Consider the following 27,138-nt stretch of genomic DNA (forward strand, 5'->3'; position numbering starts at 1 on the left):
GTAAATGATAGAATTGTTTTCAAGTGAAACACGATAACATATTCAAAGGTGATGTCAGGTCACAATTGCCTTTTCAACAAAACATAGTGGTTACTTTCACAGTCAAATAAATGAAACAAAACTTTTTGATTTAATCATGCTTTAAATGTTTGAACAAAACAGAATAGTGAACATTAAAAATCAATACACAAAGAGTTCCGGTCTGAAATGAAAATAATTTTGGTTAAGGTTTGAAACAGTGCTTTTTAGTGAAGCTTGAGCCTCTGTGATGATGAAACTGGTATCATTCCAATATAAGAATAATTAATTGATATTTCTAGTGAAAATAATGTCAAAATGAATGAGTATTTTGCCTTTGTCACAAAATAACTTTAACATGACTGTCTTTGGACAGATGTTTAAGTTTATGACAAAACCAAGTACCATTCAAACATTACAATTAACTATAAAAGTACACAATATAACAAGAGGGCCATGCTGGCCCTAAAACGCTCACCTAAGCAAAGGGCCATAACTCTGTGATAAAGCATTAATAAAAATGTTGCAAATTGAACATATCTTTAATAATGACGATGCCTTGTTTCATATTTGTAAAGGGTCATGCTATGAAGCTACCTGTAAAGTTTCATTGAATTTGACCTGATAGTTTCAGAGATTTTTTTTTAAAGCAAAACAGTAAGTCGGCCATTTGTTGTTGTTGTTGTTGATCAATCTCAATGAATGTTGTATTTTTGAAGAGGGCCATGCAATGAAGCTTCCTGTAAAGTATCATTAAATTTGGACTGGTAGTTTTAGAGGAAATGTTTTTTTAAAGCAAAACAGGAAGTTGGCCAGATTGTTGTTGTTGTTGTTGATCAATCTTGTCAATCTTGACCCCTTGTTGTATTCATGTAGAGGGTCACCAAAGGAAGCTTTCTGTAAAGTTTCACTGAATTTGGAGTGGTAGTTTCAGAGGAGATTTTTTTTAAGCAATTGTTGACGGACGGACGGACAACGGACAAAGACCAATCACAAAAGCTCACCTTGTGCTCTTGTGAGCTTAAAATGCAATTCTGCTTTTAAAAAGACTTAACACAAAAAAAATGATATCAAGGCTTTAAACACATACGATTCATTGGTGAATATGGAGAGTGTGTACATTCCTGCCTGACTCGAGTCCCGCACCATGAAGCAGCCCTCGCGGCCTTCTGCCTTCAGTATGGCCTCACTGCGCTCCCGAGTCACCCCCTTGTAGTACCACCTAGAGAACAGTACACAACATTACAAGACATACATTCTAGCCTGACTGGGGTCAGGTACCTTGAAGCAGCCCTTGTTGCCTTCTGCCCTCAGTATGGCCTCACTGCTTTTCCTAGTCATCCCCTTGTAGTACCATCTTTGATAAAGGTAAATTTCATTTTACAATCAGACCAATATACACACTTAGTGACTGCAAAGTCAGTCACCACATCTTATTTTTTTTCCACCTGCTAACAATATACAAGACTGACAGAAAATACCTTTAAAATCAGCTACTCAGCTAAGTGCATGCATATACTTGTATTCAAACACACCAACGTTTAAGAATCAATTACCAATTACAAACAATTATCAGTAATATTTATAATTAATCGAACCTGAAACTCACAGATCCAGTGAATTAACAAAGTGGGGATCAAACCTGGAACTCACTGATCCTTCGATCACTAACAATTGTACTTACTCATAAATTTCTAAATCAAACTTCTTCTTCACATAATTGGCTGGAATAAACCCAGTGTCACTGAAAAGGTAAAGTTTTTTTATTGTTTTTTTTATAAAATCCACAATATCAACAAATTCTTATAAAATGTGTATCAATATGTCCATAATATCAATGATATAAGATTGCTGACAAAAAATCAGATCGTAGATTTTCATATTTCCGTTTGAAAATCAATGTTTTATGGCTTAAACCATTACTAACGGTTTAAGAAAATTGCATAAAACATCATTTTTTTAATTAAATATAAAAATCTGCAATCTGATTTTTTGTCAGCAGTCTTATATAAATGGTTCCCATGGGTTTTCGCAAAAATTGGCTCGTTCCAAGACAAAAAATAAAAATGTTGTCAAAACGTTCAATCTGTGAGAGTGCAGCTCTAAGTTATGATACATACAAATAAGTACCATAAGTAGTTGGAGCTGACAAAACTGTGATGTTTTGGAATGTTTTGAGATGTTTATAATTTGTTTTTTTACTGACTGGTTTATGTAGAAACAGTTATCATAATCCAGTTCTATTTCCCACAACCTCTGCCTACTCACCCTGGCTGATTCTTGGCAAACCACCAGTGTTCTCTGCTATCATCTAAAATCTCGTACTCATTTCCCTGGAAATTAAAACTAACACTTGCACAAAATGAAGGTAACAACAACCTTGCAGCTAGTCAGAAACTATTTTTGACTAGGTTTACACTGTGTATTATTTGTGTATGATACTCGATGTTGGATTAAAATAAACAATCTTTTGCTTGTGACACTAGCCACCTTCATTTCAACAGTGGGTGTGACTACAATGAAAAATTCTCACATTATTATAAAATAATAAACTCAACTTTTATGACCCTTTTGTGTGACCTTGACCTGTGATCTACTGACATGGTTTTTGCACATGACACATCAACATTTCATGGTGAACATTTTTGCCAAGTATTGTTTTAAGTACCTAAATGCATGACCAAGCTACAGCCAGGAAAAGCCAAAATAGAAGGAATTTTGACCAATCTTTTATGTGACCTTGACTTTCGACCTCACACTGATTTGGGTCTTGCATTTAACACACCAGCTTCTTATGATGAACATATTACCTGAATGCATAATTATTTTTAGATCTAGTGCTGTCATTTCTTTGAAACACCAAGGGATGTATACAGAATCATGAATGTAAAGTTGGGTGTTTTATTTGACAATGTGGCTCTTCACATGACGACTTTCACCTGAAAATGCCAATTATATCAGTGTCAAATCTAATCACATTCCATTTCACAAACCCTGCAGAGCGAGTGACCCTTAACTTCTACTCACCTTGCACCAAAAATCATTCACCCTTTATCTCGACAAAATTTTCAAGGTCAATTTTTTGGTTTTAATTTGACTGTTTACATTAATTTTAATAGTTAATGTTTATCAAAACAATTTCCTTTCTGAAAAGAAATAGGATCAATATTTGAATATGGAGAATCTTACTCCCCGAGCTGACAAGTGTGAATGAATTTCTTCTTGCATGACCTCAATATTTATTGCAAATGCAAGCCAGATTTGATGAGGCCTGCTCTAGATAACTTACAGTAATCAGTTCAAGGTCCCCAGCTTCATATGGCTTGTAGTCGTATGCGGCCACAAATATTTTCTTCTCCTTGGGTGCCCGCCTGGGCTGGGGAACAGGTTTCTGAATATCCCCATTTGACTGCGGTGATGGAATGTTACGAGGGGGTGGGCTCACTGGGTCACCAGGTATTTTGGGTAAAGGTGGTAGTGCCGCCTCTGTTTGTATATATGCAAGTATTATGTGAAAGATCAAAACTTGCATACCTCATACCTGGTTAGTCCAAATCTAAATATTTGCTGATCTATAACTAGATTCTACTATTATACCTTATATATGCATGAATTTAACCTCATACAATATCTAATGAAATGACAATTAAATATTTATTCTATGAAGTAGTACTAATATCATGCATCATCACAAATATTGATATTCGTAACATTTCCTGGAAAGTTAAACATCAATCTTTAACTTTTTTTTAACTGTATGGTGAATTTGTGGGAAAACCCCGAATAAATGAGTTCTGACAAAACAGTTTTTACTCCAGGAACAAGATTCCTATTGGGTGCTCTGATGCTTGAGAAAACTAGTGACTTTGTTTACGAAAATGTTTCATTAATGACCAGAAATAAGAATAACTCAATAGGGAAAATCAAATTTTAAAAAACCATTTTAAACACAATAACAATATACAGGTACCATACCAGTACTAATAATTTATGAACATAAACTATAACAAAATAAATTTCATCAAATATAACAATAATTATAAAAAATGACAGATGGTTACACACAACCAATATTTACTAAATTGAAATATTTAACACTCACGTCTTTGTGCTTCCCCTGGTGCGTCTTGGCAACCAGGCGCATTGCGGTCAATCTGGTCACAGCAGTTGTAGTGACCTTGACTTTTAGTCCACACCCCTGTGTGGTACTTTGGAAGGCATACGATCCTACCCGCTCTTAGTGCTATGGCAATAAACAAAGAACAATGTTCTAACAATGGACACTTGGAAAAGAACAGAATGATGTCTTCCTACTGACTTCAAATGAGAAAATAGCACTCATACATAGTTAAAGAGCTTTATCAATACCTGAAACTGTAGCTAAAATAAGAATTTAAACCAAAATGCTTCTATAACTCCTTTAAGAATAGATTTTCAAAATCCAGAACTGAAAATTGCAGAATTTTGCCTGAGTTGGACCTGACAGATATTTTACACCTAAACCTGAATGTCTTACTTTTTTTGATAGTGTCCACCCATTTCTTCTGCTGGTCAGGGCTCATGGCCACTATGTATAATGTATAATAGCTGTCCCTTTCATCTCTATGCATCACCTGTAAACATTCAATAAATACTGGGTTACGAAACTGATTCTAAAATAATCATTTTTCATATTGAGCTTCATGTATAATTATAGATTTATTAAACAGAATTCTTAACTGAAATGCATTTGAAATAAAAAATGTTTTCATAATCTGCATCAGACTTCCGCTCCTTGACAGGTATTACACAATTGTACTAAAGTTTTAGACAGGTATTTTGAAACAAAATTAAAATATTATTAGACACACAGAAGGAAATTTAAGGATAAGACTGTACATGTTGTTTTTCCACTTGGGTTACTTTGATAACATTTGAAATTTGTGATTTTCAGCTTGTTGAAAATCTATAAACAAGGATTATTAACAAGCTCTTATACGGTATGCCGCATTTCTCCTTTTAACAAAATTATTTGGTACTTGAACATAAAATAAAATGATATAAGAGCTTGGCAAGTGAATTTTGACGCTTCTTCGAGCTGACACCCTTGCACAACTAAAACAATTTAGATTATGTGTTTTTTCACTGACTAATTTGGGGCAAAATATCAGCCCCTTTCACAAGGCTATAGCATATACTCCCCCCCCCCCCCCAAGTGTGAAAATGAATTCCCAATTTCTTTTTTGTAAAAAGAAATATTTTTTATAATTATATTATTTCATCAACAAACAAGAAACCAGGTTTTCAATGATTGACAGCCTGTGTCTGTTTTTCTATTTTTAGTAGCAGTGACCTTGACCATAGGGACCCCAAACTCAATCACATGAAAGGTATCCTTAAACTCTTCCTTTATACCAATTTGGGTCAAGATATGTCAACCCTAACTAAAGTTATTCAGTTTCAACCGTTTTTCTATTTTTCGTAACAGTGACATTGACCTTGACCCTAGGGACCCCAAACACAATCCAATGAAAGGTATCCATAAACTCTTCCTATGTACCAAGTCTGGTCAAGACATGTCAACCCTAACTAAAGTTATTCAGTTTCAACAGTTTTTCCATTTTTAGTAACAGTGACCTTGACCCTAGGGACCAAAACCCAATCCCATGAAAGGTATCCATAAACTCTTCCTATAGACCAAGTTTGGTCAAGATATGTCAACCCTTACTGAAATCATTCAGTTTCATAGGTGAGTTTGACGCCGCCCGGCTGAGAAATTTGTAAATATATTAAACAGTTTCCAATTTATGACCAACATTAAAAGTTAATAAGAAGCCATGCTGCATGCAATACAGATACCGGCATTACAAATACCAGCAATACCAATACCGGCAATACCAACTATGACAATACCAATACCGGCATTACCAATATCGGCAATACCAATTACAGCAATACCAATATCAGCAATACCAATGCCGGCAATTCCAATATCAGCAATACCAACTATGATGATACCAATACCGGCAATGCCTACTATGACAATACCGGCAATACCAATACCAGCAATACCAATATCAGCATACCAACTACGACAATACCAATATCAGCAATACCTTTACCGGCAATTCCAATATCGGCAATACCAACTTTGACAATACCAAAACCGGTAAATCCAATACAAGCAATTCCAGTATCGATAACACCAATATCGGCAATACCAATACCGGCAACTCCAACTACGACAATACCAATATAGGCAATTCCAATACCGGCGATACCAACTATGACAATACCAATATCGGCAATACCAATACCGGCAACTCCAACTACGACAATACCAATATAGGCAATACCAATACTGGCAATACCAACTGTGAAAATACCAATATCGGCAATTCCAATATCGGCAATACCAATACCGGCAACTCCAACTACGACAATACCAATATAGGCAATACCAATACTGGCAATACCAACTGTGAAAATACCAATATCGGCAATACCAATATCGGCAATACCAATACCGGCAACTCCAACTACGACAATACCAATATAGGCAATACCAATACTGGCAATACCAACTGTGAAAATACCAATATCGGCAATTCCAATATCGGCAATACCAATTCTGGCGATACCAACTATGACAATACCAATATTTGCAATAAAAATACCGGCAATACCAATATCGGCAATATCTGGATGTACCGGCAACTATGACAATACCAATATAGGCAATACCAATTCCGACAATACCAATATGGGCAATACCAACTATGACAATACCAATATGGGCAATACCAACTATGACAATACCAATATGGGCAATACCAACTATGACAATACCAATATGGGCAATACCAACTATGACAAAACTTTGACATTTATCTTCAATAAAAGGGACCAGTACCTGATACAAACTGGAAACAATAAGGTATTCAAGTCTGTCATCAGAAATTTTTACATCAGAGTTTTTTTTACCTGAAACACATTCTTTTTGTCGTCCAAACTCCCATCTTCCACACATTCTATGGTCTTGATGTTGTTTAATGGGATTGCCCCCTTCTTTGAGCCCCTTTTCTAAAATGGTAATGACAAATTGTAAATAATTTGATGGTAAATGTCTGGTGAACTATATATCACAACTTCAGATCTGCAGTACAGACACACTCATTGATCTCATTTTAAATATCAGTATTTATCATGTGATAAATAATTTATGGGACACCATTATTTTACAAATTCTAAGTTAAAAAGCATACATAACTTTAGTTGCTTGTTACCAAAGTCTAACTTTAACTGTATTTTATGATATTTTGTGTTTATGTGAAAAGATTTACTGTCTGCAATTCTGCCCCCATGGTAAGGGACAGTAAGTGTATATAAACCGTATTATACACATAACATCAGTTGTATTTCATGACTTATAACAAAGACACAGATCTTTATTATTTTCCTGAATTTACTGCTACATCATTCATCTCATTTAAATAATGACATTTAGCATGTGTGATCCGAGGACATGCACTGATAGCAGTATCGCAGCCACTTTTTAATTTTGTGTTTGTATAAAAATTGTCAAAGGAAAGCATTTTTGTACAATTCACAAAATAAGAGAGTGTGACATCATGCAGACATGTGAACCCCTGGGAGAGAGGTAGATTCGGGTCTCCAGAGAGGGAGGTTATATCGAACACTCCCACTCCTCATACTTTGCTTTTTAAGTTGTTTTATGTGTTATGTACACATCTAAGGTTATTTTATTTTCAACTTATCTCTAGGAATGTAATTTCAGGAAACGATGAATAACTTTCATTTTATAAGTTAAACCCCATAAATAATTCTGTTGCAGATGTAAAGATTATATCATTTACAAGTAGGCCTTCTACAAAGCTTTTTATATGTACATAATAATAGAAAAAAATACAAGTTATTAACTTTATAACTTCGTTATTTTCATTTTTATAAAAATAGAATGAAACAAATATAAACACAATAATACATTTTAAATAATTTTAAAGACACATTTTCATTATTTTCCTGAAACTACTACTATATAATATCACTAGGTAAATAAGAGTGGTATTAAATACAGATATTGATTTCATATTTGAGTAATACTAGTTTTTTCATTATGACTGTCCTATGTACTTATAGTCAAAGGAAAGCACAAGTTGATGGCATTTTATAAAAAATGTTCAGTTTTCTCAATAACAATAAATACAGGTCCAAAAAAATAATCCAGGTATATTTGCCCCAGGGGTAAATATTTGACACATAAATGCAGCATAAGTTGAAAATGGGCCATACCTCTGTCAAAATTATTGGTGTGTAACCAAAGTCTATCTTGACCTGTATTTTATGGTGTAAACATGATTGTGTACAGAAAATGATTAAATCTGTCAACCCTTTCATGACTTTTTGCCCAGTCACAATATCTTATGGACAATTCTAGGTTTGAAAGGGGACAAAAAATAATAACACAAATTTGTAGTTGATATAACCCTAGTCAAATTTTCCTGTATTTTATGGTGTTTAGCATGTGTACCAAATACTATTCAAATATGTCATTCCTTTCAAAATTGTATATCTTATGTTCAGCAAATTAAGTTGAGAAGGGGCCATAACTCTGTTAAAATTGGTGCTTTGTAACCAAAGCCGAAGTTAACCATTACTTTATGGTATTAATCATGTGTCATGGTTCATACAGAACTTTCTGGAAAAAATACCAAATACTTTTTTAATTACTTTTCCCCAAGTTCCAGGGACTCGAGTCAAAGAATCAATTTTTCTTTAAACTTGCAAAGAATGTCTTAACATTTAATGCATAATCAAACTCAGAATCACAAGTTTCAAGCCAAATTCAAATTTAATAATAACCCACGTAGAATTTTCTGTAATTTAAAGTTTTGCGATGGTCCTACAGGATGAATAAGCATGTTCGCATTCCAGTGATAAAGGTATGACACATGTGTATGGTAATGCAAATTAATTAACCCTTTGCATGCTGGGTAAATTGTCATCTGCTCAAAAATGTTGTCTGGTTTATTCTAAATTTCTTTCAATTTACTTAAAACTTTAGGGATATATTGACTGAGTGGCAAACAGCTTGGAACCTGACCAGGCGTCGAGTTACTCAGCGTCTGGTCTGGTTCCAAGCTGTTTGCAAAGCCTTTAAAATCGCCATCAGCAGCTTACGGGTTAAACTCCCAGGTCTCTTATGCAGACAACTCAATGTCTGAAGGCTGTTATAACACACTATTGTGCATGTTTTTCGTTTTAAATATTCAATTTTGTCACACTTTTTCCCACTGATGCAGACGGAGAGCACAGACACTTCTGCTTATCACCCTTATTTTTTTCCATCCAAAGCTTGAAATGTTCATAAATTAACCATTTAGATGAGAGAACACACTTGTTTTCTTTTACTCATGTTAATTTTTCATTAAAAATCTATTTACAATTTTATTTACGAGACGACATTCACCAAACACCAAAAATATAACACATCATGGGAATTGCTTATACACAAAATTACCTGTACCTTACCATACTCAACAAAAGGTTCTTATAATATGGCACTTAGTCATTGTTTGTTTTTTGGATTTGGTTTTTGTTTTTTTTGCCTGCTGTTTTTTCCACTTTATTCCCAACAGAAGTATTCAAACGGAATTCAGCAAAATCATTACTTTTTTTAAATCAAAGTTTTTTTCAGGAGTTTTGCCATAACAAATTCAATTGCTTTTTAAAGCTGCACTCTCACAGATTGAACGTTTTTGACAACTTTTTTATTTTTTGTCTTGGAACAAGCCAATTTTTGCGAAAAATCCATGTAAACCAGTTATATAAGATTAAGATAAGCAGATTTTTTCTACATAAGTTCAAAAATTGATGTTTTATGCATTTTTCTTAACCCTTTAGTAACGTTTTCAGCCATAAAACATTAATTTACAAGCGGAAATCTGAGAATCTACAATCTGATTTTTTGTCAGCAATCTTGTATCATTGGTTTGCAGATATTTACGCAAAACTTTGCTCTTTCCAAGACAAACAAGAGCTGTCACAGTATGTGACGAATGCCCCCGAATGTGACATTGACCTATGAACAAGGTCAGTACATGAAAAGTTAAAGATCAAACAAATACATATGGCAAGTTATTTTAAATTGCCTCTGAACATAAAAAATACCACCCATACTTGACAACTTACATTCTTATGTCCTTATATTCAGCATTCCATTGTGAATAAACACTAAGTGTATCTTTCACCTTAGAGGTAGGGACATGGGTCTTGCACGTGACATGTCGTCTTGGTATGTCGAACACATGTGGCAAGTTATTTTAAAATCTGTCCATACAAGAAAAAGTTACAGCCCGGACATAACAACCTATACTCTGTATCCTTATATGCAGCACTTCATTGTGAATAAACACCTAAGTGTGACCTTGACCTTAGAGGTAGGGACACGGTTCTTGCACGCGACACGTCGTCTTGGTATGCCGAACACATGTGGCAAGTTATTTTAAAATCTGTCCATACAAGAGAAAGTTACAACCCGGACATGACAACCTATACTCTATGTCCTTATATGCAGCATTCCATAGTGAATAAACACTAAGTGTGACCTTGACCTTAGAGGTAGGGACACGGTTCTTGCAAGCGACACGTCGTCTTGGTATGCCGAACACATGTGGCAAGTTATTTTAAAATCTGTCCATACAAGGGAAAGTTACAGCCCGGACACGAGTTATTGAGCCGGACACACGGACGGACGGACGGGCAATTTTAATATGCCCACCTTCGGGGACATAAAAATAAACAAGAGATGTTTGTCAAACATTATGCCCCCCCCTGATGACCATATTGTCAGGATTATTTGGACAATTGAATGTAAAATGCAATGACCGAAATGACAGCTGATATGTCATTGACATTGGATGCCTTTTAGGTAGTTTTAAGATTATGACTATTCGAAATGTGAGGATATTAGGTACTGTTTATAATCATGTTCAAATGATGACTGATATTTGCAGATAAAAATGTATCCTCTTCGCAGCAGGGAATAAGTAAATATGACGAAATTTTAATGATGAATATGAATTATGACCATGACCTTTCACTTCAAAATCCATTAGAGTCAACAACTTGTTACCCAAACCCGAATTGTCAAGTTTAAGGGTCATGGGTGCAGGCATTGTCAAGTTATCAAACATACAAGCTTTTTGTGTTCAAGGTAACTATGACCTTTAGCCCAATGACCCCTAAAATCAAAAGGGGTCATCTACAGGTCAGGCCCAACCCCCAAGTCAAGTTTGAGGACCATGGGTGCACGCATTGTCAAGTTATCACTCGAAGAACATTTTCGCAGTAAAGGTCACTGTGACCTTGACCTTTGACTCCTAATCAATAGGGTTCATCTATACTGGCCAGGCCCAGCCTCCATGTCAAGTTTGATGATCAAGTGTTCAGGCATTGTTGAGATATCACTGGGAGAAGCTTTGTTAACTTTTTGCATTAAAGCTCAGTGTGACCTTGAAATTTGGCCAAATGACCCCCAAAATCAATAGGGGTCATCTACTAGTCATGGCCAACCTTCATGTCAAGTCTGATGACCATAGGTCAATGAATTGTAAAGTTTGCCTTCAAGGTCACTGTGACATTGACCTTTAACCCGATGATCCCCAAAATCAATAGGGGTCATCTACTGGTCAGGCCCAACCTCCAAGTCAAGTTTGAGGGCCATGGGTGCTGGTGTGTTATCACTAAGACAATCTTTTATCATTCAAGGTCACTGTGACCTTGGCCTTTGGCCCGATTACCCCGAAAATTAATAGGGGTCATTTACTGGTCAGGCCCAATCTCCAATTCAAGTTTGAGGGCCATGGATGCAGGCATTGATTTGTTATCACTCAGACAACCCTTTATCATTCAAGGTCATTGTGACCTTGACCTTTGACCTGATGACCCCTAAAATCAATAGGGGTCATATACTGGTCAGGCCCAGCCTCCATGTCAAGTTTGATGACCATTGGTCTAGGAGTTGTTGAGTTATTACTCGGACAAGCTTTAGAATCCTTATATCATTAAAGGTCACTGTGATCTTGACCTTTGACCTGATCAATAGGGGTCATCTACTGGTCATGCCCAACCTTCATGTCAAGTTTGGTGACCATATGTCCAAGAATTGTTAAGTTATCACTTGGACAAGCTTTGGTCTACAGTCGACCGACCGACCGACCGACCGACCAACATGTGCAAAGCAATATACCCCTCTTCTTCGAAGGGGAGCATAAAAAGTTGTTAAAATGGTCAATCTGTGAGAGTGCAGCTTTAAGGAGTGGGCACAAATTCCGGATCTATTCAAGGCCTGTGCGAACAATGTGGGTCCCAGTTATTTTTTATTCAGTCAACCTTTTATCCTCTGGACAAAACACATAGACTGATGGACAAGCTCACTTCTATACTCCCCCTCCCCTTAACTATGATTTGCGGGAGTAAAATAATTTCAATGTCTGTTTACAAAAAGCACTTTTTGAAAATGATTTGAGTGTAGACTGCGACATAAAGACTAATCATAAGCATGGATTCTATTTGATAATAATAGACAACTAGTCCATTAAGTTTTCTAAACATCAATGGGCCATAATTTGCATTACATGCAAGATGATTATCTGTTTTGAGGAGTTAACTTAGTTGGATGGTTAGGAGCCCTTGTATATGTTTCAATGCAATACATCAGGTTGTTGCTGACATAATAACTTATGCATACTTTATAGTAATAATACAATAACAAGAAACGCCGCAATGCAACGAAACCAGGTTTTTAATGATTGACAGAAGAACTTCAGCCTGTGTCTGTTTTTCTATTTTTAGTAACAGTGACCTTGAACCTAGGGACCCCAAATGCAATCCATTGAAAGGTATCCATAAACTCTTCCTTTATACCAAGTTGTGTCAGGATATGTCAACCCTAACTTAAGTTATTCAGTTTCAACCATTTTTCTATTTTTAGTAACAGTGACCTTAATCTAGGGACCCCAAACGCAATCCAATGAAAGGTATACATAAACTCTTCCTTTTTACCTGGTTTGGTCAAGGTATGTAGACCCTGACTAAAATTATTCAGTTTCAACTGTTTTTCAATCTTTAGCAACAGTGACCTTGACCTTGAATCTAGGGCCCCAAAATGCAATCCCATGAAAGTATCCATAAACCGTTCCTATAGACCAAGTTTAGTCAAGATATGTCATCCCTAACTAAAGTTATTCAGTTTCAACTGTTTTTCTATTTTTAGTAACAGTGACCTTGACCTTGACCCTAGGGATCCCAAACGCAATCCCATGAAAGGTTTCCATAAACTCTTCCTGTACACCAAGTTTAGTTAAGATATGTCATCCCGAACTAAAGTTATTTAGTTTCAAACGTTTTTCTATTTTTAGTAACAGTGACCTTGACCTTCACCCTAGGGACCCCAAACGCAATCCCATGAAAGGTAGTCATAAACTCTTTCTATAGACCAAGTTTGGTCATGATATGTCAACCTTTACTAAAGTTATTCAGTTTCAACCATTTTTCTATGTTTACTAACAGTCACCTTGACCTTGAACCTAGGGACCCCAAACGCAATCCCATGAAAGGTATGCATAAACTCTTCCTATAGACCAAGTTTGGTCAAGATATGTCAACCCGAACTAAAGTTATTCAGTTTCAACCGTTTTCTATTCTTAGTAACAGTGACCGTGGCCTTGACCCAAGGGACCCTAAATGCAATCCCATGAAAGGTTTCCATAAACTCTTCCTATTGACCGAGTTTAGTCAAGGTATGTCATCCCTAAGTAAAGTTATTCAGTTTCAACCGTTTTTCTATTTTTAGTATCAGTGACCTTGACCCTAGGGACCCCAAACACAATCCCATGAAAGGTCTCCGTAAATTCATCCTATAAACCAAGTTTAGTCAAGATATGTCATCCCCAACTAAAGTTATTCAGTTTCAACTGTTTTTCTATTTTTAGTAACAGTGACCTTGACCTTGACCCTAAGAACCCCAAACGCAATCCCATGAAAGGTACCCATAAACTCTTTCTATATACCAAGTTTGGTCAAGATATGTCAACCCTTACTAAAGTTATTCAGTTTCATAGGGGAGTTTGATGCCGCCCGGCCTCCTGCCCGCCCGAACAACGACGTTCGCCATTCTAATAACCAGGTTTCACTATGTGAAAACCTGGTTAATAAAGGACCATAATTTCCATTACATGTAAAATAGAGTTACCTTACTTAGATAAATAAATGGTAGGTTGGATGGTTGGAAACCCTTTTATAAAGCTTCAATGCAATATGTCAAGAAGTTGCTGAGAATATTGATATACATGTGTACATGGTCTAACAAGCAAAACTGTAACCAGAATTTCTGTGTCAAATAATAAAGTGCCATATCTTGCATTATATGCGTACATTATGGAGTTTTAACATGGGGTGTGCATTATGGGGTTATAACATGGGGTGTGCATTATGGGGTTTTAACATGGGGTGTGCATTATGGGGTTATAACATGGGGTGTGCATAATGGGGTTATAACATGGGGTGTGCATAATGGGGTTATAACATGGGGTGTGCATTATGGGGTTATAACATGGGGTTTGCATTACGAGGTTTTAACATGGGGGGTGCAATAATGGGGTTTGAGCATAAGGCATGCAATTATGAGAGTTCCAGAACCGACGAATTGACCAGAAATGGCAAGAACATAAAGGTTTATTTAGTTGTCAACATAAACATGTTTCCTTTCATAAAATTGACAAGATACATGTATTACTTAAACTATTTATTACTATGATTTAAGAAAATTATTTGAAATACCATAAAAAAATGACCAAACTTTGGAAATGGCATAACACCAGGCCCCAATTTCTCGAAACTTCTTAAGTCCCTTATAACAGGATTAAGCTAATCTCACCTTTTTTGTTATTCTCTAAAATGTGTTATATTTACTTCTTCAAGAATTTTTAGAAATTATGTAGTAATAATCTGTATGATTATCAGAATAAACCATTTTTCATTTATCAAAATCCATTTTCAGTATGTATTTTGTCTTATTGAAATAAGCGACTTAAACCTGTTAAGCTTAAGAAGTTTCGAGAAATTGGGGCCAGAAGATTAAGTGAAGCTGACTGGCTATATCAATATATCAGGAAATTAGTGTTGTTTTTTCACGGAGAGCATTGATATAAATCGCAATAAGTTATTCACAGGAAATGTATCAATAACGGAAGGAAGTGTTTTCATTGAAAGGTCTGTTATAATTATCTAACTCATTAAGCACATAAAAATCAGGTTACTGGTGAAGCATATGTTTTCAGTTTATTTAAAATGCTGCTAAAGTTGCACTAGATACTATGTGTCACCTGAATATGTTATCAGTGTAATATACATTGTAATTCATTGGCAAATGCAATACAAAATACAGCTCAAAATTTCAACAATTGAAATGTTAAGTGTGGACAATTTTATAACAAAAAGAACAAGTAACAAGATACTTCAAACAATTCAAGTTTTCCTAGCTTCAGCAGCATTTTATCACTATAAAACAAAAAATGCAGCATTGCAAAGAAACCAGGTTTTCGATGATTGACAGAAAAACTTCAGAATTTTACTTGTGAGCCTGATAAAGCTATCACGTTATGCACCAGTCAATTGTAACCACGGCCCCCCCCAGGTCCGGGGTAAACCGGGGATACCCGGGGAAATGGGCCGTGCTTTTACTTTTCAGGTGGCCCCGCAGTGCCTGGTGAATGCGGTGGTTTTGTCTAAACGCAAAATATAGCGCGGAATGGGCCTTACCTAGGGTCCCTTGGGTGCGGGGGCTTTTGGCAGGGATTTTACCATCAGTTCGTCCCCCCCGGGCGGGGATTTTACCCGGGGTTAGCTGGACCGAAAGTCAAAGTCCCCGCTATTCCCCGGACCTGAGGGGGCCGTGGTTACAATTAACTGGTGCATTACATGAACTTCAGAATTTTACTTGTGAGTCTGATAAAGCTACCATGTTACATAATTATGTAAATGATGTTTTGGCAGTAAATTTTTACAAATTCAAAGATTGTTTCACCTCAACGGTTACATGATTAAAAGCGCATGAAAATATTCCCAGTCTTCTCAGAGTGATGGCAGATTAGTTCGGTAAAAAGTTTGAAGTGTGGCAACATTTCACTAAATTTGAACGAAGGTTAAGTGCAACTTTTGTGGGACGAAATTGTCGTGTTCTGGGTAAAAGAAGAATCATTGAAGCGTCTTCAACAAATCTCTTAAACAAGAAACCGCAAGCTAGTCTTATGATGGCAATGCACTGAAAAATCAGTTGAAGCAAAATAGCTATACCTACAGGTCTACAAGAAACAGTGACTAATATTTTCAGCTTATAACATGCTGACTCATGATAATTTGCTTTGTTCCTGAAGTTAAATAGTAAACATGAATTTCTAAGAAAATATTTTTACTATTGTTTAACATTAATCCCCTTGAGACAACTACCTGATAAAAAAAGAATATCATGACAGCATACTTATGTGTGTTAACAGCGAATATGAATAAACGATCAGGAAAAAAAATGGAATATTTTGCACAAAGCTTTTATTATGATATATAGGTAAACAGAAAGTTCAAATTGGATACTGACTATCAATATGCGCAGACTGGAATACTAGCGGATGTACATGTTTACAAAAATCTGTAAACATGGGAGCCTATTAAGAGCCAGATAAATCCACCTTTAGGTCAATATACCAGCTCTTGATTGCTTGACATTTATATTTCCTTAAAATATGACTCAGTACAAAAAGTGCTTTTATTTGACAAACAGTTACAAAGTTTAGTTATAATAAATGAACTGTGATTAAAGGGACTTTCTCATGGTTTGTAAAATACAATTTTATGGGGTATTTTTTAAATACCAATGAAGTGTTTTAAATCATCAGGCCCCAGTTTCTCAAAACTTTTTAAGTACAAAATATAACAGAATTAAGCGAAGGCTGCTAGTTTGTTTTTCTATAATTTGCCTAATAATTATTCTTGAAGTGTTTGTAGAATTAAATAATAATTGAAAAAGTTTTGGCGAAAAATGCAATACATGATGTGCTGAGATATTAACATAAATGTGGTTACATGCAAAATTTTAACCAGAATTTTTTAGTCTAATAATAAAGGGTCATTATTTGCAAAAAACAGTTATCTGACTTGGTTATTTAATTAGGTTGGGTGGTTTAATACCATTGTATAAAGTCTCATTGCAATACATCAAGTAGTTGCTGAGATATTAACCTATGTGTGCTAACATGCAAGACCTTAACCAGAATTTTTTGGTCGCATTATAAAGGGGCAAAAAATATATAATATGAAAATTAGAGTTATCTTACTTGATTAAATAAGAAGGTTAAATGGTTGGGAGCCTGTGTGTAAAGTTTCAATGCATTCACTGAGGTACATGTATTGACTAAAAAGTGGTTACATGCAAAACCTTAACAAGAATTTTTATGTCATAAGGCCCATAATTTGCATTATTTTCAAAAAAGTGTTATCTTACTTGATTAATTTAGTAGGTTAGATAGTTGGGAATACATATATAAAGTTTCAATGCAATGCATGATATATTTGCTGAGATATTGACTTAAATGAGGTTACATGCAAAACCTTAACCAGAATTTCTAAGGGCAATAATAAAGGGCAATTATTTTGCATTAAATGCAAACTACAGTTAACTTACTTGGTTAATTAAGTAGGTTGGATGGTTGAGTACCATTGTATAAAGTCTCAATGCAATACCTCAAGGAGTTGCTGAGATATTAACCTATGTGGGCTTGCATGCAAAACCTTAACCAGAATTTCGAAGTCGGATAATAAAGGCCTATTATTTGCATTATATTCAAATAAGTGTTATCTAACTTTATTAATTTAGTATAAATGTAAGATAGTTGGGAATACATATCCAAAGTTTCAATGCATTAAATGATGAATTTACTGAGATAATGACTTAAAAGTGCTTATTGCAAAACCTTAACCAAGGTGTGACGCCAATGCCAGGGTGAGTAGTATAGCTCTCCTATTATTCGAATAGTCGAGCTAAAAAGGAATTCTCTATCTAGAAACCATTTGGCATTTATCAAAATTACACTGTTAGGCTTATGAAATTTCGAGAAATTAGGCCAGGAGTATTACAACTAAGATATTGACGGCTCCAACTCTTCCTCAAATGTTGATAAGTGCTCATTTTTTTTTAAGTCCACAATTCCCATAAACAATGCCATAACACAATTATGCTAAGGCTATAACTTGATTGGTTGATTGGCATTATCAGGTGATGCTTTCAAGGTATTTAATAAAAGTTAAAGTATCCAAAACAGTATATATGAGTCTCTGTGGCCAAGTGGTCATGCTATTGGTATTTATTTTATTTTTCTTGACTGTACCAGCATGGGTTTGCTCCCAACTAAAACCAGAATATTTTTTTTTTATTTTAATTGTATTTTTTTCTTCAATTTTGGTATCAAAGAGAAAATAATTATAAAATAAATGTGTTCAGATGCATTTGTTAGAAAACTAATTTTGGGTCCAAAAACATGAGCAAGTCCATTTCAAGATATTCAGTTTCATCTATTTTTTTTTTTTAAATACAGTGACGCTGACCATGACCCTAGGGATCCAAATGCAATCCCATGAAGGTCTCCTCAAACTCTTCATATATGCCAAGGTCACCATTTGTCAACCCAAACCAAAGATTTGGTGTGTCAACCATTTTTCTAGTAACAGTGACTTTTACCTTGACTCCAAACACAATCCCACGAAAGGTCTCTATTAATACTATAAACTCTTCCTATATATCTAGTTTGGTCAAAATATGTCAACCCTACTATATTCAGATTCAACTGATTTTTTTTTTTGATTTTTTTTAGTAACAGTGACCTTGACCTTGATCCTAGGGGCCCCAAATGTAAACCTATCAGTTTAAGGCTGGTCGCCTGAATAACCAGGTTTAAAAACACGGTTAACAGGGAACAAAAGAAGTAAAATTTATTGTTTATTTTTGTTTTACTAAAGTCTAAACCATTAAGTTGTCATTTGGTTTTAACAGTATTTATTTTGTAACATATAATATATATGTATTATATAGACAACAAAACATGTACAAGTAAAGGATTGAGGAAAAGGCCAAAGGCTTATGGAACCCCTTTTCTTAAGTTGTCATTTATATGTCATGCCAAAACTGTTAATTATCCAACATATTAAAAGCAGTTTAAGAATAAGTGGAAACTAATAATAGTCATTTTTGTCAGAAGCTTTTGGTGGATGCATTAACATAAACACTGAAGACTGGAAATAAAAATTATCAACAGTAGAAAGTTTAAAACTATCAATTTTGTAAACCAGGAAGATGATTTAATCATCTGCACAGGCCTATTGCGGAAAACTGTGATAAGATAAAAATATCACCAACACACTTCCTTTTCTTTATACAATTTATTCTGTATACAAAAGCAAACACCATATATCTCACACCCATTTCAAAAGGATAAAAAATGGTTGTCCTGTTAGCTTACTCACATCCCACCAATGATGCTCGTGTTTTTTTTTTAACCCTTTAACTTATTTGCATAAAACTAAACTTTCTCAGATTCACTAGGCAAGTAATTTACATGTTAGAGATTTTGAAAACAGCTGCCAATTGTATAAAACTTGGTTAAGTTGTCCACAGGTTAACTTTCGGTCACTTTGCATATTTAAATGATTTGATTGGTTAATAGTTATTATTGGATAAATATTGACCAATCAATGAACTTTTCTGCTAAGTTTAACCAATTCAAAGAATTATGCAATATTGACGGCAGAGTGAAGACTGGGAAGTTGCTACTTTCATGTAAAGTTGTAATTTAACAACAAACAGGAAACTGTGTGTGTATACCATGTGAAAAATTGCATTATAAATGCTACGTCTGAAGGCAATATTTTACTTCGAATGAAGACTTTAAACAATGATAACTTTCCTATTTCTTCACCATTTTAAATGAAACATGGCGCAGTCTACGCTGCTAACGTAGACCTGCCGTCAGCCTTTTACCAGTTTGCTTGAGAATTTAGTTTCTTAAAACACTTTTCACAATACGGCCGGCTGTCTGACAGAGCACTGTCAAAGCATTATTTTGGAAACAGGTTTGTCCAAGTGTTTGATGAAACTAGTCACCTTATCAAACTCCAGTAATAAAATGAAGGCGGGGCTCTTTAAGCGGCATACACTGCCATTTGTTTCATTTAAAATGGTGTAGTAAAAGAGAAGGGAAATATCAATAGTGATCACCGTATCATAATTTAAATCTCAAGAAAAACAACTTTTAAATAAACACAGATCACCTTGTTGACTTTGAAACACAATAAAATAAATTCAACAAATCGTAAAATAAAGGGCATAAATCAAGAGAATCACTTAAACAGAATTATGGGACTTGCAAGTGACTAGATCATATTTGGATTGTCAATGTAAAAATGTGAACCAATTTTTTCATGTTAAGACATAAAATGTTTTTTAGTTAGAAAATCCACAGTTGCATTATTTTGCACAGTTTCACTGATGCCATCAGCAACACCAAGTCTATGACAGCATTTTATTTTATCAAAAAATTCAGACAGGTTCATAATCACTCGAGGTGATTTTGGAGCCACAACAATATTTTATGTATGTGCCCCTTCTCAACCAATGTTATGGTACCAAGCACTCGGAAATGGAGGGGAACCAAAGTAAGGTCTGTTATTCCTTTTCAGAGATAAATATGCATCAATTTTATAAATCAGAGAATGTAGTATAGGAATTTCTTTGTTGTGTAAAATGTAAAAGATCTCAATAAGTTTGCACTACAAGCTACAGTTAAACATAGAGCAATCCAAAATCTGGATTTCCATACAAGTGAGATCCTTCTGTATGTTTAAGCATTTCCCTGACCAATCTTTTGCTTCCTCATTGACAAAAAGGTTGCAACTTTAAACAATTTAGAACTTAATTTCTGTACATCATGCAACAGGTTCGATATTGTGGAGCCAATGCGCATGTTGTGGTGCCAATGCACATGTAGTGGTGCAAATGCATGTGTTGTGGTGCCAATGCACGTGTAGTGGTGCCAATGCCGTGTAGTGGTGCCAATGCACGTGTAGTGGTGCCAATGCACGTGTAGTGGTGTCAATGCACGTGTTGTGGTGCCAATGCATATGTTGTGGTGCCAATGCATATGTTGTGGTGCCAATGCACATGTAGTGGTGCCAATGCACGTGTAGTGGTGCCAATTCATGTGTTGTGGTTGCTGATGCACGTGTAGTGTTGCTGATGCAGGTGTTGTGGTGCCGATGCACGTGTAGTGGTGTCAATGCACATGTAGTGGTGCCGATGCACGTGTAGTGATGCCGATGCACGTGTAGTGGTGCCGATGCATGTGTAGTGGTGCCAATGCATGTGTTGTGGTGCCAATGCACGTGTTGTGGTGCCAATGCATGTGTAGTGGTGCCAATGCATATGTTGTGGTGCCAATGCACGTGTAGTGGTGCCAATGCACGTGTAGTGTTGCCAATGCACATGTTGTGGTGCCAATACACGTGTTGTGGTGCCAATGCACGTGTTGTGGTGCCAATGAATGTGTTGTGGAGCATATGTGCATGTTGTGGTGCCAATGCACATGTTGTGGTGCCAATATATCATTTTTGTTCTTATGCACAAGAAATTCTACCAAAACTTACAGTAATCAAACATGATGTTAAAACACTTGAAGCAAAACTTACTGCCAGCGTTCCTGAGTAGTAACTGATTGAATCATCTGTAAGAGTGAACCAACGCTCCTTGTAGTTTTCCGAAGTAAATAATGCGCTACGGGACATGGCCCGTTTTAACATGAAGTCCGATAAAATCTCTCCCCCGTTCATTCTGCTCATCACAACCTTGTCTGATCTTCACACTGAACAAACAGTGACAAGATGACAATCTTTTTGCTTTACATGGTTACAACTGAAATGAAAGAAATATAAAGCAGTTATATTACAAATGGTGAATAAACTGTTTTAACTTCAACATCATACATAAGTTTAAAAACTATTTCATTTTCTATTTCCAGGTGTTACCCAGTACAAATGATCAACAAAGCTCTAAGGGTTCTTTGAGCCCTGGACCAACCAAAGCCTTTACTGAACCTTGGATCCACTGATTCAGAGTCTTACCGCAAGCCACTAGCCACCAATGAAAGCCAGACTGAGATCACAAAATGGCATTAGAACTTACTTATCAACCACCGAGTCCAACTTATTGTTACTGCGTCAACAAATCAGTATTTTTAATGCTCCTATACTAATGGGTTTTTCCTACTTTATCTACATTGTTATATAATCAGGATTAGATTATTATTGACATTGACATTGTGAGTTGCTACTCACAAAATCTTCAAGCGTCAAACACTAAGCCTGAGTACAGCCCATATTCAGGTACCGCTTGAGGCTCAAACTCAGAAAAGCAAATTCTTATTACAAGAGCAATGATGGTAAAAACGCTGTTTCTGTGAGTCATAATCTGTACTACAATCAGGCACATATCTTTTGTCAAAATTGGTTACAAAATAGATATGTTGAAAAAAATTAATATTCAGTTTTCTGAGCTAGAGTCAGAATAACAACGTTAATGAATACACCCCCTGGTACATGTATGGAAAACGTATATATGTATGTGGTTCTTTGACATATCGTGCCAAACATTGTTGTATTCAGGTATAACCAGTATTTATTACTGATACAGAAAGGAATACAGAAATCATGGTAATTAACAAAAATAATAATATATAGTGAATTCAAATATAATAAAGAGCAATACTAGCAACAGAGTACTGAGAACCAAAACTGTTGTTTTTTCTGACTCTTTCTTCTGTTCTTATTGAATCTACTTTGGTTAAAATGAAGCTGCTGACAAAGATATAGATGTTGTTGAATTGGTCAAGTATTGATAAAAAAGAACAAAAAATAAAACAAATTGATACTTCTTTTTCCTGTTATTTTAATGTCATCAATTTCATTTCATCCATGGAATGCCACAGGTTCACATCCCTTTTTTAACTTTGACATGATACCAGAAGAAATAGAGTGTGACACAGCTTTCATCTATTGTAGAAAAGGCATTTTTCGAATAACTACATAAATGCATGAATACTTACTTCCTTACACACTTAACACTCTAAATTGGGGAACTTCCCTATTTTTCACACAACATAATAGTGACAACAGTCAGTACTCAGGAAAATATCTTTGTTCATATACAGTTTTGTATTATATATAACTGTAAAAAATAAAGTACACTGGTGTATATATGTGATGCAAATCAATGAATGAAATGACATATTTTCCTGTTGTATATCTTGCAACATATTTATTGTGTTTTATTACATAATGTTTGTAAATATGGCATAAATTAATAATACAAAATCAGACATTTTTCAAAATTCCATGTATGATTTCCTATAAATGTTGATTAAAATGTAATCATGAACCTCAAACATCAGTCATTGTGAATATAGAAGTCTAATTAATAGATACAGCACCTACCCACCAATTCTTGACCTAATACAGCAGAATGCTTCAGCATATTTTCAACTATTTGGGCATCGTAATTAATCTTCATGCCAGTTAATGAATATTTAAGCTCCACCTACTAGTTACCATTCCAATATAGCAGTTTATGTAGAGACAAAAACAAAAGAAACACTCTCAAACATGGTACAGGGATGTTAATCTATTATTTGTCTATGTTTGGTAAATTAAAATTATATTTGAAATTCTGAGTATCAACTATTATATTGTATTTTGTGGTACCCATTCCTTTGCCTTTTTTTACACCGTCTGAGGATGTCTTTATTCTTTCCATTGCTCGTGATAACACTCCTGTCTGAGTGTCACTGTTGTTCCATAGTGACTGTTTACACTTGTATCACTTATTGTAACCCCTACTATTGTTATTGTTTTTTCATATCTGCTTCTATTGTAACCCCTTTAGTCATGGTTATTTACACCCCTGCTGCTGTCGTAGTCTACACTGCTGCTGCCGCTCTTACCTATTCTGTTATAATTGTATCATTGAATCCATTTCTGCCCACCTTGTAACCACTCTTATCACCATTGTTTCCATTCTTGGCGCCATTGCTAGCCATCTCATCATTGTTGTTTCATACAACTTACATGGCTATTATTTTCATCCTATAGACATTACTATCATTCTCAACATCCATTTCATTCCTGTCACCGTTATAGCCCTCCCATCACTGTGATTTTCATCTCTGTCGCTGATATTTTGACTGTTACATTCCCTCTCATTGTTGTTGTTTCAATTTCTATTTTAATTTTTCACCGTAATATCTGTTTGCTATGTTGTTATTTAATCTCCCCCCCCCCTTCAAACATTGTTCACGCAACCCTGCTAGTAGAATTTAGTATCCCGCTACCTTATATTCATATCATGCAGCCATTAATAACACTATCATCGTTTCTGTTATCATCCATACTGTTACCCTCATTTAATTGTTTGTGGATCAATTTTCATAACTAAAACTACTGTCTCTGTTAATGTTGCTCCTGTTGTCATTGTTACTTTTCATGTCATCATCATTTAAACTTCATTTTCTTTCAATAGCCAATCAATGTTTCAGATTTTTTGTTCCATCTTTTGTTTTGATAAATCATCTTTGTATTAATTGTATAATTAATAAATTCCATGACTCAACATTTGACTAGCATGCTTGAAAGCCAATGAAATTTCCCTAAGCCTGTAATTGGATATTTATCTTCTAAGATCGAAAGTACAGCACTTGATTGTTAAACTAGGCTCTTGGACTAATAAATACATGGTATTAGTTGTATGGTAATGGATGCGAGTGCACTGGTAATGTACATGACATGATGGTTTCTCTTTGTTATGAGTTAATTCAAAAGATTCAGTCTCAAGATAATGTGTGTATTGGGTTTTCACAAAGGACAATCTAGGTTTTGGCGGTTAAATTTAGGACCGTTATTCACACATGTACATCGTTCAATCTGCGATATCATTATTGAAGGTACATGTATGATAATTTTGAGTTACATATATCTTCTAAAATGTTTGATAAACTCAGAAGTACATGTATAGTGTAAAAATAAATGATGACAAACTGAATGAATGTCTTAGGTATATTGATGATGGTTACACTGGGTCTTGGTAACGAAAAAGGCCAACTTTAGGATTTCATTTCGTTATGGATGCATGGATTAAAATGAAACTGCAGCCTACGTATGGTAATATTATTTTATGTCATCATATCACATAGATTTGCATGTGTGTTTTATCATTTTGTGAGTAAGCACTAAAACCACTTCCAAAAATATGTAAGTGCAAAACAGCAAAATTCATACCCCATTTATGCAATTTACAATTATTTTTCATTTTAACTTGATGTATGATAAGCTCATCATTTTTTGTCTCATTGAATGTTAAAACAAAGGTCAAATCATACATCAACATTCCATAATACTTTTGTTCATGTTCGAGACACAGAATGCATTTGGCACATAGTTTATTAATAAGAATTAAAAGCATTTGATCCTCATGCATCCCAAGTTTTTTTCCCTGCTGCAGTACAAGATGCGTATAAATACTTTTAAGGATATCATATGTACATCTAAATCCACTAAGTGAAACCCTGACATACTGTTGATGTATCTAGTAGTCACTAGTATCTAGATATATGTAAATACATATATTATACATTTCAAAATTGATTATCCATTTTATTCCGGGAAATTCATCAGACATTGGTCATTATGTATTGATACTAATATAGTATCGATAATATCAATCAATTCTCAACTCTTCTGGTTTAATTCCCACATCTGAACACTGTCAAACCTTTTTTACAATTACCTTTGAGAGTTTTTGTTGTAGTTAGTTAAGATTTTGTTTGAAACATATTTTCTTAGTCCATCAACATCTGTAAGAGTAAATATTTACAATCTTTACAAATATATGCCAAAATTGTTAATTTTATGAAAATAAATATTAAACCCATTATTTTTTTGTTTTGGAGTACTAGTCATTGAAATTAGTTTTTTGGATGAACAAGTTTGAATTCATACACTATTGCTTGGCATAGCAATTTTGAACAAGCCCTGCTGTATAAAACCCAAAATTTTAGCAAGCCGGGAAAGCATTTTACCATTGAAGTGCTTGCAGGCTAATTTCAACCACTGGAGTACCGAAATCAAAACAATTTGAATGAATCTTTTTCTAAAATATAAACACCATTATAAAAATGTTTTCTGATTTAAAATTTTAAAAGATTTTAATGATGTTTTTCAAAACACAAGATTTGCAAATGTAAAACATGACTTAAATTTGTAAATATTTCTACTTCTACTTGCAGTTAAGTGACACCATCATCAAAGCGGTAAAAGCCTTTCAAAGTGGCAAATATATAATTAAAATTAAAAAAATCTGAAATTTATTCAACCTCACTGGGATATCATTTCACCATGTTCTATCTTGACAGTTAAGATTGGATTTTTTGAGAAAATTCTCACTGAAACAAGATGCAACTTTGCAAGTGTCTGTACCTATATTAATTTCTGAATTATCAATCACTGTAAACAAATGCAGGGTTTAACCAGTGTTCAGCATTTGAATACTATTCAGATTTGGGAACTCACCTAGATGCGCTCAAGTCAAGGTATTAGACAGTCAGAAATCCTGAGAAAAATAAACTAAAATCCATGTAAATCTTGGAAAGCTGACTACAGTAAATGTCAAGCAATGACTTTCTTAAAAACTGGCAGAAATGAAACACCTGCGACAGTACATAGTACTGAGTCAAACCTAGCAGGAAGTGATATTTGACATAATTTGTAGTTGAAATAAAAACTTATATGCCTTAGCAAATCTGTTCACAAATCCATTTTGTCAATGAATAATAGTTTTATAAAACAGGTTTTTAATGACTTACAATCAGAACATTACACATGCGCCGGGTTTTCATCAAAATAAAACAACTTTCAACTTCAAGCAGGAAGTGAAAATCCATCAATGTCGGTAGAAGTTTGATTTGAGAAAAAAAG

General features: G+C 34.8%; 1 protein-coding gene across 5 annotated transcripts in view; it reads right to left on the bottom strand.

Moving 5' to 3' along the window:
- The window catches only part of LOC128227150 (tyrosine-protein kinase Tec-like), a 45,892-nt gene extending 18,754 nt beyond the window's left edge, over window positions 1-27,138 (bottom strand). Inside the window, exons 1-10 of one of the 5 annotated variants that reach the window (XM_052937398.1) lie at window positions 27,027-27,138; window positions 21,808-22,030; window positions 6,982-7,080; window positions 4,535-4,631; window positions 4,121-4,261; window positions 3,308-3,504; window positions 2,287-2,351; window positions 1,703-1,762; window positions 1,109-1,240; window positions 188-202 (exon numbers count right to left, since the gene is read on the bottom strand). In XM_052937398.1, the coding sequence (XP_052793358.1) occupies window positions 188-202; window positions 1,109-1,240; window positions 1,703-1,762; window positions 2,287-2,351; window positions 3,308-3,504; window positions 4,121-4,261; window positions 4,535-4,631; window positions 6,982-7,080; window positions 21,808-21,957 (956 nt within the window). In that variant the 5' untranslated portion in view covers window positions 21,958-22,030; window positions 27,027-27,138. Of the gene's footprint in view, window positions 1-187; window positions 203-1,108; window positions 1,241-1,702; window positions 1,763-2,286; window positions 2,352-3,307; window positions 3,505-4,120; window positions 4,262-4,534; window positions 4,632-6,981; window positions 7,081-21,807; window positions 22,031-25,951; window positions 25,971-26,733; window positions 26,753-27,026 lie in introns of those variants that run through there. The other 4 variants (XM_052937400.1, XM_052937397.1, XM_052937399.1 and 1 more) reach the window with 4 other exon arrangements.

Source organism: Mya arenaria, chromosome 3, assembly GCF_026914265.1.
Source record: "Mya arenaria isolate MELC-2E11 chromosome 3, ASM2691426v1".
In the NCBI taxonomy this organism is placed as follows: domain Eukaryota; kingdom Metazoa; phylum Mollusca; class Bivalvia; order Myida; family Myidae; genus Mya; species Mya arenaria.